Source organism: Oryzias latipes, chromosome 10, assembly GCF_002234675.1.
Source record: "Oryzias latipes chromosome 10, ASM223467v1".
NCBI classification, from domain to species: Eukaryota; Metazoa; Chordata; class Actinopteri; order Beloniformes; family Adrianichthyidae; genus Oryzias; species Oryzias latipes.
Genome location: NC_019868.2, coordinates 744,697 through 757,697, shown reverse-complemented (window position 1 = coordinate 757,697; position 13,001 = coordinate 744,697). Strand labels below are relative to the sequence as shown.

At 43.4% G+C, this 13,001-nt stretch overlaps 1 protein-coding gene across 1 annotated transcript in view; it reads right to left on the bottom strand.

Annotated features, from left to right (window-relative positions):
- Positions 1 to 13,001, bottom strand: part of fstl5 (follistatin like 5) — a gene marked incomplete in the record, with an annotated part of 185,151 nt that overhangs the window by 57,792 nt on the left and 114,358 nt on the right. The window contains 1 exon segment of the mRNA XM_023959489.1: positions 7,727 to 7,847. Coding sequence (XP_023815257.1) covers positions 7,727 to 7,847 — 121 coding nt within the window.

Sequence of the window (13,001 nt, the reverse complement as noted above, 5' to 3'; positions counted from 1 at the left end):
GCGCTGATAGCAGGCCCTTAGACACTTTACCCCTCACCACAAATGTGGAACTGAGTCTTCAATAAAAAGGTCATGTGGATTTTACAATATTAATTAAAAGCAAAAGCCATTAGTCTCATGGGATTCCCTCTGCTTCCATGCAAACAATATGGCATGCATATCAGTGTAATTAACCTCAGAGTAATCTTTTAGGAGAATGATAATGAACTAACTGTCTGTCAAATGAAAAGAAAAAGAAAAGCTTTTTACACCAACTACACAGGGGTTTATTTACATCCACCTCGTTAGTGGCAGTATGGCAATTATCAAATTCGACCATGTGACCTCCGCCCTTGACAGCCTGCCTCTGTTTGAGCATTCACATGGTTTTATTCCTGATTCTAACCTGACAACAACTTCTCTCACCAATGCTATTTATGGTATAGTATTGAGTTTCCATCAATATTTAGTTTGAATAATTCTTCAACAATCAGAGTTGAAATCTTATAAAGTTAAAGACACATTATCTGTAACGCACCTAGGTGTGGGAAATTTGCCCTGGGGGAGCCATTGGGACCCTTATCCAACCTTTTAATGCTGAATGTCAGGCAGGGAGGCATTTTTAGAGACTTTGTTATAACTCAGCCTGGATTTGAACCCATGACTTTCCAGTCTCAGTTTACCACAACGCCACTGTGCTGGTACAGTCACTATACAGTCTGGTATAGGGACAGTACAAGACTTTATGAAGAAGAATTGAATTGAACACGAATTGTAAACAAATTGGCTGACAAGCACTTGTATTCTGCTCTTATTAGAGAAACTTAAAGGGGCCTCTAATTAAAAATATTTCATGGTCTAACCCAGTGCTTCTCAAATAGCCAGGTGGGGTGCGCACTAGTACGCATAGGCAATACGGGCAAATGCTCGGGGCGCAAATAGACAAAGTCACTGCAGCGAGTGGGTGGGTGGGGGTGGGGGATTGTGGTGTTGCAATGGTGGTGGTGGGGGGTTCGTGGTGTTGCAGGTGGTTGTGGTGGTGGGTGGGGCTTTTTTTTCCCAGGAGAGGCTTTGCAAAAATTAATTTAGAAGCACTGGTCTAACCAGTGCTTTGTGGCTGGGACCTGCACTGTTGTTCATTAAACCTTAATGAAAATTACAAACAGAATTACCAAGAACCAGACTCAACTGACTTTGTACTGGACTGAGCAACATAAAAAAGATTTTCGTCGAGATAACAGACACTGAAAATGAGCACCAGTCTGATGGTTCACAAAACGTGATCAAACTATTAATGAACTCAGAAAAACCCAGACCCCATTTTGACCCGGACCATGGCAGCATATTTTAGAGAACACTACTCACAGAATAGCAGGAACGTCTGTGCCATGACCAAGCTGGAGGAACAATTAAGTGCCACAGCACATGAGGGATAATAACATTGTACAACTGTAAATAAAACAAAGCTGACAGGAGGGATTGTAATAACTGCTGCAACATCTTACATCTTACTGCTCAGTGTCATGGTGCCTCTAGCAGCCCCCCCCCCCCCCCCTCTCTCCTCTGCCTTCCTGATTGGACCCAGCTGTGGACACTCACCTCATCTACCACCAGCCATCTTAGGGAGATTCAGCTCCAGCATTCATTGCCAGTTTGTTGCCCCTAATGGTTCTTAGTCTGGTCACCAAGTTTTGTCTCGGCTCTCAAGTAAATGCTTTACTTACCTTGTCTCTTCGCCTCATTTTCAGGTCCTTTTTCCCATCTGGCCACCTGGGTTTACCCTCTCAAGAGCAGTTTGGTCCAACTCCACGCTTCCTATCTCCAGCCACGCTAAGACTCCTGTCAAGCCACGACTCCAGGCACGTCTCCAGCCAACCCAAAACTCCCGCCACGCCAAGACTCCAGCCTCTGGTCGAATAATTCCTAGTTACGAACTCAAACCTCTTCAAGACTCATCCCTAAAATCCGTTCTGGAAAATAAATCTCTCTGTTTAAAAACCTCTTCTCCTGAGTTTCCTTCCTGGTTCCAGCATCTCGGTCTGCTTCGTTTTTCGAATCATGACAGAACGAACAAGGCAAACTCCAGATCCAGCTGACCCGAAAGGACTCCGCTTTACTGTCTCCCAGCACGGACTCATTCTGGGTCGTCAGGCCAATGCCCTAACCCAGATGGCTTCTGCCCAACAGGACCTTTTTTTACGTTTGTACAGGATACCCAAAACCCTGATGGAATAACTGGACAATTCACTGCTAATGCCACGGCTACAGCTCCACATCCGGTCTCCAGCAACTTGACAACTTCCTCTACCGCTATGGCTCCAGAGAACTTCCGGCTCCAACCGGAACCTTTTCATGGTGATGTAGAAGCTTTTGGACGGTTCCTCCTTCAGTGTCAATTAATTTTTCAGCAAGCACCCAGATTTTACCAATCAGACCACACTAAGGTTACGTTAATTTTAAATTATCTGCGAAACAAGGCTTTGGAGTGGGCTCAAGCATACATCGCTTCCAACCCCATCAACCCCACCTCATCTTCCTTTTGACCACTTCATTGGAGAGTTCAGATTAGTGTTTGACCACGCGTCATTTGCTTAGCCTCAACCAATGCAACCGTTCTGTTGGTGACCATTTGATCAACTTCCGTATTCTGCCAGTTGAAGCCGGTTGGCCCGATGTTGCTTTAAAAGGAATTTTCTATCAATCCCTGAATGAGACTATCAAAGATCATTTATGTTCCCAACCGGAAACTCATTTCTTTGAAGATCTTGTCTCTGCAGCGCTACGCTCCGATATTCGTATCCGGGAGCGACAGGTGGAACGGAAGATTTTAAACCACACTCTAATTCTCCCTTACATACATCGTCTCAGGATCCACCTCCTCAACCATTTCGTGACTCCTCAGGTAAAGTCACCGAAGAACCCATGCAGATTGGTCATTCCAAGTGAACTCTGGAAGAACGACAAAAACGCAAGGAAGAAGGTACCTGTTTCCACTGCGGCCTCCCTGGACATCTTGTATCTCAATGCCAGCTTCGTTTAAAAGGCAAAACCCCCCGTTAGAAGACAGGCTGCGGGCAGATAGTTCAGTATCTGATACTGGAAAGAACTTTTTATCCATTCCTGTCAAGCTATGTCCTCATGCTGGGGTTCATGTTTTTAACGCTCTGGTTGACTTGTGCCGAACAGAGTTTCATCGATTATGACCTCGTAACTAAACTGAATCTTCCCACTGAACCCTTGGATCCTCCCATCGAATCCCTCCTCTCATCGATTAGGAGGTCAGCCACTTTCTAGGATCACTCATAGCACCAAACCCGTTCTTCTCATTACATCCAATAACCACAGAGAACACATTCAAATTTTCATCACTCAATCTCTCCAGATACCTATTATTTTGGGGTTTCAATGGCTCCGTACTCACAATCTGCAGTTTGACTGGATTAATCAGCACATCACCAATGGGAGTTCTTATTGTATGGCTAATAGCGTTCAGTCGGCAGTTCCCCCAGTTTCTCCCCACGTTAACAATATCACTGAAGAAATAGACCTTTCTCGAGTTCTTACCTGTTACGATGATTTAAAAATTGTTTTCAGCAAAGTTAAGACGGGGGCTCTTCCACCTCATGGACCCTACAATTGCCCCATTGAGTTGTTAAACGGCGCTACCCTGCCCAAAGGCAGATTATTTAATTTGTCTGGTCCTGAGAAGCTGCCATGGAGAATTGCATTAAGGAGCCACTTTCCTCGGGACATATGCGCCCTTCCTCTTACCCAGTAGGGGCAGGTTTCTTTTTCGAAGAGAAAAAGGACAAACTCTACGCCCATGTATCAATTTTTGTGAACTTAATCAAATAACTGTCAAAGATAAATACTCTCTCCCTCTAATTAGCTCTGTTTTTTATTTCATTCAGGCAGCACGTGTAATCACGAAATTGGATCTTCGCAATGCTTATCATCTGGTTTGTATTAGGGAGGGAGATGAATGGAAGTCTGCTTTCAATACGCCACTAGGGCATTTTGAATACCTTGTAATGCCTTTTGGCTTAACTAACGCTCCAGCAGTCTTCCAATCTTCCAGTATTAGAGATTTCCTATACCGCTTCATGTTTGTATACCTAGACGAAATTCTCATTTACTCCCGGTCCCAGGACACTTCTCAACACATGAATCATGTTCTGGAACGTTTACTCGAAAACCAATTATATGTCAAAGCCGAGAAATGCGAATTTCATGTGTCTACTATTCCCCGGCCTGGGCTACATTTTTGAGGCAGGCAACATTCGTCCCGAGTCTTCTAACTCTTCACTCTCTGGTTTATTACATCCTCTGCCCATGCCGAGTGGTCCTTGGTCCCACATCGCTATGGACTTTGTCACGGGGACTCCCTCCATCTCAAGGCAACACCATTATAGTCACTGCCATCGATCGTTTTTCCAAATGTGCTCATTTCATTCCACTCTCAGTTACCCACTCTTTGTTCAGCACGTTTTCCGCCACCACGTCATTCCTAAGGATATAGTCTCTGATTGCGGACCTCAGTTCATGTCTCAGGTATGGAAGGCTTTCTGCTCTGCATTGGGCGCCACTGTGAGCGTTCCTTCTGGAAACCACCCTCAGGCCAACAGTCAGGCAGAGCGGGCAAACCAGAGGTTAGAGGCCGCCCTTCTGTGCCTGGCAGCTGAAAATGCCACAGACTGGTCAATGTTTCTGGTTTGGATTGAGGACGCCACTAACAATCACCCATCCTCTGCCACAGGGATGTCTCCATTTGAGGCTTCCCTTGGATACCCACCATCGCAGGAACTCGATGTAGCAGTGCCCTCGGTCCAACAATATCTCCGACGGTGTCAGTGTATTTGGCATCAGACCAGGGCAGCTCTCCCGAGCACCAGTGAGAGCAACTGTCGTATTGCCAATCGTCACAGGGTGGTGGGACCCACGTATTAGCCAGGTCAGAGGGTTTGGCTCTCTTCTCAGAACATCCCTATCAAGGCTACCTCCCGTAAGCTTGCTCCCCGATACATCGGATCTCACACCATCGAGAGGATCATCAATCCCTCCTGTGTCAGCCTACGGCCCTCAAGGTGCTTTACTTACCTTTTCTATTCGTCTCATCTTCAGGTCCTTTTCCCACGAGTGTCCACCTGGGTTTACCCTATCAAGAGCAGTCTGGTCCGACTCCACGCTTCCTATCTCCAGCCACGCCAAGACTCCTGTGAAGCCCCGACTCCAGTCGCATAACGTATCCAGTCACGCCAAAATTCCCACCACGCCAAGACTCTTGTCAAGCCATGACTCCAGTTACGCCACGTCATGTCTCCAGCCACGCCATGTCTCCAGCCACGCCAAAGCTCCCGCCACACAAAGATTCCAGCCTCTGGTTAAATAATTCCTAGTTACGAACTCAAACCTCTTCAAGACTCATCCTCAAAATCCGTTCTGAAAAATAAATCCCTCACTCAGAATCCTAAGAAGCTGATGATTTGGTTGGAAGAAGCCTCAAAATAGTTTCTGAACTTTTCCTAACATTTAGTATGTAAAAAAATGCAAAAATTCCTAGCTAACATAACGACCCTCAACATGGCTGTATCACTCGTGGAACTGCAGCTGAGATTCAGGGAACACAGGAAAGGGCTGTTGGTCATTCCAGTACAAATGACAAATACATTTAACCTGGTGAGTAGACAAATCAAAGACCATTCCTACCATAGCTCCACGGCATTTTAGGATCTGTGCAATAAGACAAGATGTAAAGATAAGAAAGACAACAGATACCAAAAAATGCAGAACCTTACTACATTGTAAAGATTGCAGCTAGATGGACTTGGATCAAGTTGACCTTGCTCCAGACAGTCAGGCCACATCAGATTTTCCACCACAATGTGTGAACAAGTTGTCATTCATACATTAGCTTAGGGTGTAGTCCATTGGTCTAGATCGAGTCCGCTTAGTCTGGTCCAGATGAACCTTGCATTTGGTCTGTATTCAGACTGCTTTTCAATCGGACATTTCTGTTTCAAATCAAAGCTTGTAAACAAAAGCATGTAACTGAAGATCTCTACAGTCAAGCAACGAATGAAAGAATAAAGATCCTGCGCTTTGCTATCCTTGTCACGATAGTTCACTTTTTGAAATTTTTTATTTCGTAGACCTATTTTGAATGTCTGTATCAACATCAGGTAAAACAAATTTTTACTTGCTGCTTTGGTAGAGACATGCTGCAAGACGGTTACTGAGGAGACGACCATTAAGAAGATACGCTGATAAGTGTTCATGACATTACAGATTGTCGGGAAAACAGTGTAAGAAGCCATATGTATCATGTTAAAAGTTATTTTAATGAGCCTGCATTCATCCAACCACATTTCAATGGTCTGTCTCATCATTCCTCCACGTTTGTTCGTGGCTCATTGCAGCTTCTTTCGTACTTTGTTCACATCCTGAGATGCCTGGCTGCAGTGGCCGATAGGTCTAGTTGTTCCACTCTGAGCACGGAGCATATTTAGGGTAAGAAAAACTCAGGGTGTAGTCAGAGCGGAAAAATCTGTTGGTCCAGAGAGAGTATGCTAATTTTGGTCCGGATCGAGTCCTGAACCTTGCATTTGGACTGTATTCAGACTGCAGTCAACTGGAGAGTTCTGCATGCTTTAGTCACTGATATGTACGAACAGTTTTGCTACACTCACAACACTTGATGTATGACACAAAGGAAGTCATACCATCAGCCATTAGACTTCACAATTCATGTGGCAGACTTGGATGTACATACGATTTTTGAGAGTTCTAGAGTTTCCAACTGTATAGTTTTTTTCTTTTCTTCATTGTATATTTTGTGTCTTGTGTTTATTTTTATCCCCCTTCTTATTTCCATGGTGCTGCTACTACAACTAAATTTCCCTTCAGGGATTAATAAAGTTGATCTTGAATCTTGAATCAAACTCCACACAGAAAGTCCTAGCCAGGATTTCAACCTGAGTCTTTTGGCTGTAAGGCAAGAGTACTAACCCCTACAACACTTTAAAAGGACTATGCGAGACCTTTGAGTATTATAAAATCACTTATAGTCACTGCCAGAAGACACAGAGCTACAAGTTAAGTGCTCATTTCTGGCTGAGCTGTTCCTAAGGCCAGAGTTCATGACCCTTTTCATTAGCAGTGTGTTGTTGAGCAGGTATGGAAACAATACTGAAACGTAGAGTTTGAGCCCCAAAAAGACGGGCTCTGGTTTTGACAGAAAGTTCCCTGAATATACAACCATGAATACATGTAGCATGTTTTTGCTGCCACTTTGACTCAAACTTGACAAAGTAAGCCCATCACCAGCAGAGCTTGTCAGCCAAAAGAGTGAAGTTCACATATAGTGACACATTCATACTGAGTGATATCACCAATAGAAAATTGCACCTGTTCCACTTGAATAAAAATTAGCTAGATGTAATATTTCAAACATATTGAACATATAAAATGTCAGCCAGCAAGCACCACACACTTTCATTAATGCATCAGTTTGGTCAGTTTACAAGTTTAATAATTTGCTGTACATTAAAAGATATAATGGAAAAGAACGAGGATTATCAAGAACATGCTGAAAAGGGTATCAGAGCAAGAATGGTCATTCTGATAAATAGAATGAATGAGTAAAAGCTGTTTTTTTCTCTTGTCTTTTTTTTACATCATCAGTTGTTTTATATTTGTGGTAGGTGCTTTACAAAACAACAAACTGTAAGAGTGTGTATAAACTTCTTACCATTTACTTGAAGAATGTGGGTCTGAAACAACTTCTCATATCCATCAGGATGACAGCTGTAGTTGCCCATGTGGGTGGTAGTCACTTTAGTAATATACAGGGAGCCGTCATCTCCAAAATCCTACCAAACAGAAAAAAAACTGCACTTAGAGAAACAAGCCAGAGGCCAGAGGCAGCAGTTATGGCTGAAGGCATTCTGAGTGGAATTGAGCAGTGGAAATGCAACAGACTGTCAGTGTACGGCTGGAAATCAGTTATGGCAAAAGGAATCCTTTTATTTTCAACAGCAAAGACGTGTTTTGGAGCGAATGACATCCAAAGATAAGTTGGAATCATTTAGCTGCAATGCCCCTCTCACCACCACAACTCCCACAAAAAACAACTGGGAAAAGCTACTGTCAAAAAAGAAGCAAAATAAATGTGTTTAAAAACACAATAACATTTGGACCCAAAGCTAAAACTGATTAGTTTAGAAAAAAAGTTTTACTGCTTTCCAGCTAAATCCTGCAAATGACATGGCCCAATCTAAATAAGTCTCTAACATTTAAAAAGGCAATGTTGCTGAAGAAAGACTAAATAAAGGTTGTTGTATCTTGTTTAACATCACATGCTCCATGAATGCACAAAATCATTCCTTTGTGGCCAATTTAAAAGAAAACCAAGAAAATATGAGCACAGACATGGCAAAGAGAGATGAATGTAAAATTATGAATTCATGCTATTTTAGGATTATTAATTCAATAAAAACACAGACACAAAACAGCACTAAACAAAGAAATAACACAGGTTGAAGTGCAAAGACTAACAGCCTGATGGCAGATTGATGCTGGTGAAGAGCCAACAGCAGTGATTTTTTTCAGAAAAAGGGTCTAGTCTTCATTGTTAACAACATTTACAGAAACAGTTTTCTATAATAGCTTTAAAGTGAAAGGAAAGTTGCCCTTTACTTGAAAAGTAACATTATTCTGCTCTCTCTTTTACTTCTTATCAATCAGACAGTCAGACGTGACAATAATCTATTATCAAGGTGCTGGGTTCAGAACTGCATGTGTATCCACATTCAGAGAGCTACATTTCCGATGCGCTACCAGGGCTAACTTAGCTAGCACCCCAGCGCCCTCCCAACAGCCGGGAGACAGTCAGGGGTTTGTACCGGTTGGGAGGAAACATAGTGCTAAACGCAAAAACTTAGAGCACCCGAGACTCCACGTTAGTAATAGGTTCTCCCCCCTCAGCGACACACCCGCTGAACACTCAACTCTGGTTATAGGCTCTTCTGAAGTTAGAAACGTGGAGCTCCCAGCGGCTACAGTCAGGTGTTATCCGGGGGCCAGAGTTGGTGACATCGAGGGGAACCTTAGGATGTTAGCTCAGAATAAGTCCAGGTTCCGTCGAGTCGTGATTCACGCAGGCGGTAATGATGCCCGACGGAGACAGTCAGAGGTGGTTAAGTTAAACGTAACTTCGGTGTGTAAACTGGCTAAGACGATGTCCGACACTGTAATTTTCTCTGGTCCCCTGCCGAACTTAGTCAGTGATGAAATGTACAGCCGCTTTTCATCATTTAACCGCTGGCTTTCTAGATGGTGCCCAGAAAACGGCGTTGTTTTTGTGGATAACTGGAGCGCGTTTTGGGGGAAGCCCGGTCTCATGCGGAGAGACGGCGTCCATCCCACCCGGGACGGTGCCGCTCTTCTTTCTAGAAACATTTCTGCTAGCCTTAGTCTGTTAACCTGACAATCCAGAGACGAGACCCGGGCGCAGAGCAGCAGTGTAAAACGCTCCTCTGAGCCTCCCTTAGGGTTAGTGCCGGTGCAAAACCCATGCAGGGAAAGTCAAGCAGGTCCGAGCTTTAGCTTATGTGCTGAAAGACAAATGAAAGGAGCGCGTCATAGAAACTTAAAAGTGACAGACAGCAGTTCTCACAAGCAGAATTATGTCATTAAATGCGGTTTATTAAACATTCGATCCATTTCCTCCAAGTCCCTCTTAGTCAACGAGTTAATTACTGATAACAATCTTAGTCTTTTAGCCTTAACAGAAACTTGGCTCCATCAGGATGACTATGTTAGATTGAATGAAGCAACCCCCCCCACTTATGCTAACTATCAGAAATCCAGGATTTCAGGGAAAGGAGGTGGTTTGGCAGTAATATCACAGTCTAGCTTACTTCTCAGCCCTAAAGTTAAAAATGCTTATAATTCATTTGAAAGCATCATATTGTCTTTAAGTCACCCAAACAGGAAAACTCGAAAACCTGTTTTACTCATAATTATTTATCGCCCCCCCGGCCCATATTTAGAATTTTTAACTGAGTTTTCCGACTTCCTATCGACTATTGTCTTAGATTCTGATCAAATTATAATATTAGGGGATTTTAATATTCATGTTGATGACCCCAGTGACTGCCTAGGAAAGGCTTTTGCAGCTTTATTAGATGATGTTGGTTTCACCCAAAGTGTGAATGAACCCACTCACTGTCATAAGCACACCCTGGACCTTGTTCTAACCCATGGGATAGAGATCAGCCAGCTGAGTGTCCTTCCTCTTAACCCCATCATTTCTGATCACTTTCTGATTACCTTCCAGTTTACACTGGAACATCCTTCTGTCCCAGTGAATAAGAAACAACTTAGAAGAACCTTAACTGACCGTTCTGTGTCTGAGTTTAAACACACAGTTCAGCCAGTACTTAGTGATATTCTGAGAAAATACTCTGAGACCAGCTCCCATAGTATCAGTCCTAGTATAAATGACCACTTTGTTAATGATGCCTTACAAGCCCTCAGGAGTACACTCGATGTTGTTGCCCCCTTGAAACCTAAGTTCGTCAGACAAAACCGAGTAGCACCGTGGTTTAACGCTGAAACTCGTTCTCTTAAACGAGAAACCCGTAAGTTGGAAAGAGAATGGCGCCGCTCCGGTTCAGAGCAGTCTCTGGATATCTGGAAACATAGCCTATTAAATTATAAAAAAGCTCTGCGTAGAGCTAGAAGCCAGTACTATTCAACCTTAATATCAGAGAATGGAAACAATCCAAGATTTCTTTTTAGCACTATAGCTAAATTAACTCGCAGTCAGAGCTCAGTAGAACCACATGTTCCTGTTTCTCTCAGCTCTGATGATTTTCTTACATTTTTCGATAGTAAAATCTCAAATATTAGACATAAGTTAAATCAAGTTATTCCTATTATCAGCCCAGAACAGGCTGAAGCGGTAGAAATGGAGGCATCCATAGAAACCTCTGTAACATTAGACTGCTTCACTGCTGTGGATCAAGCGGAAATAACATCAATTATTACGTCCTCCAAATCCTCAACGTGTCTGTTAGACCCAATTCCCACTAGACTTTTTAAAGAAACTTTTCCCCTAATTAATGATCCCATATTAACAATGATAAATGCCTCTCTGGAAACGGGTTACGTGCCACAGTCTTTTAAATATGCAGTTGTTAAACCTCTTCTGAAAAAGCCCAGTTTGGATCCTAGCATCTTGGCCAACTATAGACCGATATCAAACCTGCCCTTTATTTCTAAAATCCTAGAAAGAGTTGTAGTTAAGCAGCTTTACTGCCACCTACAGGACAACAGCCACTTTGAAGACTTTCAGTCGGGGTTTAGACCTCACCACAGTACGGAAACTGCACTAGTTAGAGTCTCTAATGACTTGTTATTGGCCTCAGAAAAGGGACTACTTTCTATTCTGGTCCTGTTGGACCTCAGTGCTGCCTTTGACACTATCGACCACGGTATTTTACTCCATAGATTAGAGCAGGACATAGGGATCAGAGGATCTGCTCTCCAGTGGTTTAAATCCTATCTGTCTGATAGGTATCAGTTCGTTAATGTAAATGGCCATTCCTCTCAGTGCACTCGAGTCAACTATGGAGTCCCACAGGGCTCAGTCTTGGGACCGATCCTGTTTACGCTTTATATGTTACCCCTAGGAAACATAATCAGGAAACACAGCATTAATTTTCATTGTTATGCCGACGATACGCAGTTGTATTTATCCATGAAGCCTGACCAGAATGACCAGATAGAGAAACTGAACGCCTGCATCAGTGACATCAAGACCTGGATGACAATTAATTACCTCCTCTTGAACCCAGAAAAAACTGAGGTCATTATACTTGGTCCTAAAAACCTCAGAGATGCTCTGTCTGCTCAGATAGTCTCCCTGGATGGCATAAGTATAGCCCCCAATTCCACAGTTAGAAACCTTGGGGTTTTATTTGACCAGGATTTATCATTTAAGGCTCACATATCTCAGGCATGTAGAACTGCCTTTTTTCACCTGCGAAATATTGCTAAGATCAGAAATATACTTTCTAAGAGTGATGCTGAAAAACTCATCCATGCATTTGTTACGTCGAGGCTGGATTACTGTAACTCCTTGTTAGCAGCGTGTCCTAAGAGTTCCTTAAGAAGTCTCCAGCTTGTTCAGAACGCAGCTGCTAGATTGTTAGCTGGAACCAGCAGAAGAGATCACATCACTCCTGTGTTAGTTTCGCTCCATTGGCTCCCAGTTGATTCTAGAATTAAGTTCAAGATCCTCCTGTTAACCTATAAGGCCTTACATGGAATGGCCCCGTCCTATATTAAGGACCTCATAGTCCCTTACCAACCAATCAGAACACTTCGCTCGCAAAATGCAGGACTGCTTGTGGTTCCTAGAATTAGTAAAAGTACGGTTGGAGGTAGAGCGTTTGGCCACCAAGCCCCTGTCTTATGGAATAAACTCCCAGCTCATGTAAGAGAGGCCGACTCAGTTTCTACATTCAAAGCTAGACTGAAAACATTCCTCTTTGGACAGGCTTATTGTCAGACTAGCTAGTATTCAGAGATTATTTAACTTAATGTTAGTTTGTTTAAATTAAACTTAATAATAACTATTTCTTTTAAAAGGCTGCTAGAAGTTGAAGCTGGGGTAACTATGGTGCACTGGGGTTCTGTCCTCTTTCCTTTTTTACTTCTACCCTTCCTCTCCTCTATTCTTGATCATAATTTATCATTTAGTTCTCCATGCCTCTGTTTGGTGCAGTGCGATTCATGTATTGTCCCTCTTTTCCTCTCCCCTCCTGGGGAGTGGGAGTGCTTCCAGACTCCAGTTGGCTCATCCGTGCTCCAGTTCCTGACCGTTTACCTCGCCTTTGCTCCTGCTCCTACACCTGGCTGTGGATCCTGCCTCTGGCTCATCTCTGGCTCGTCTCTGCTCTGTACCTGACCGAGTACCTCGTCTCTGCTCCTGCTCCTACACCTGGCTGTGGTTCCTG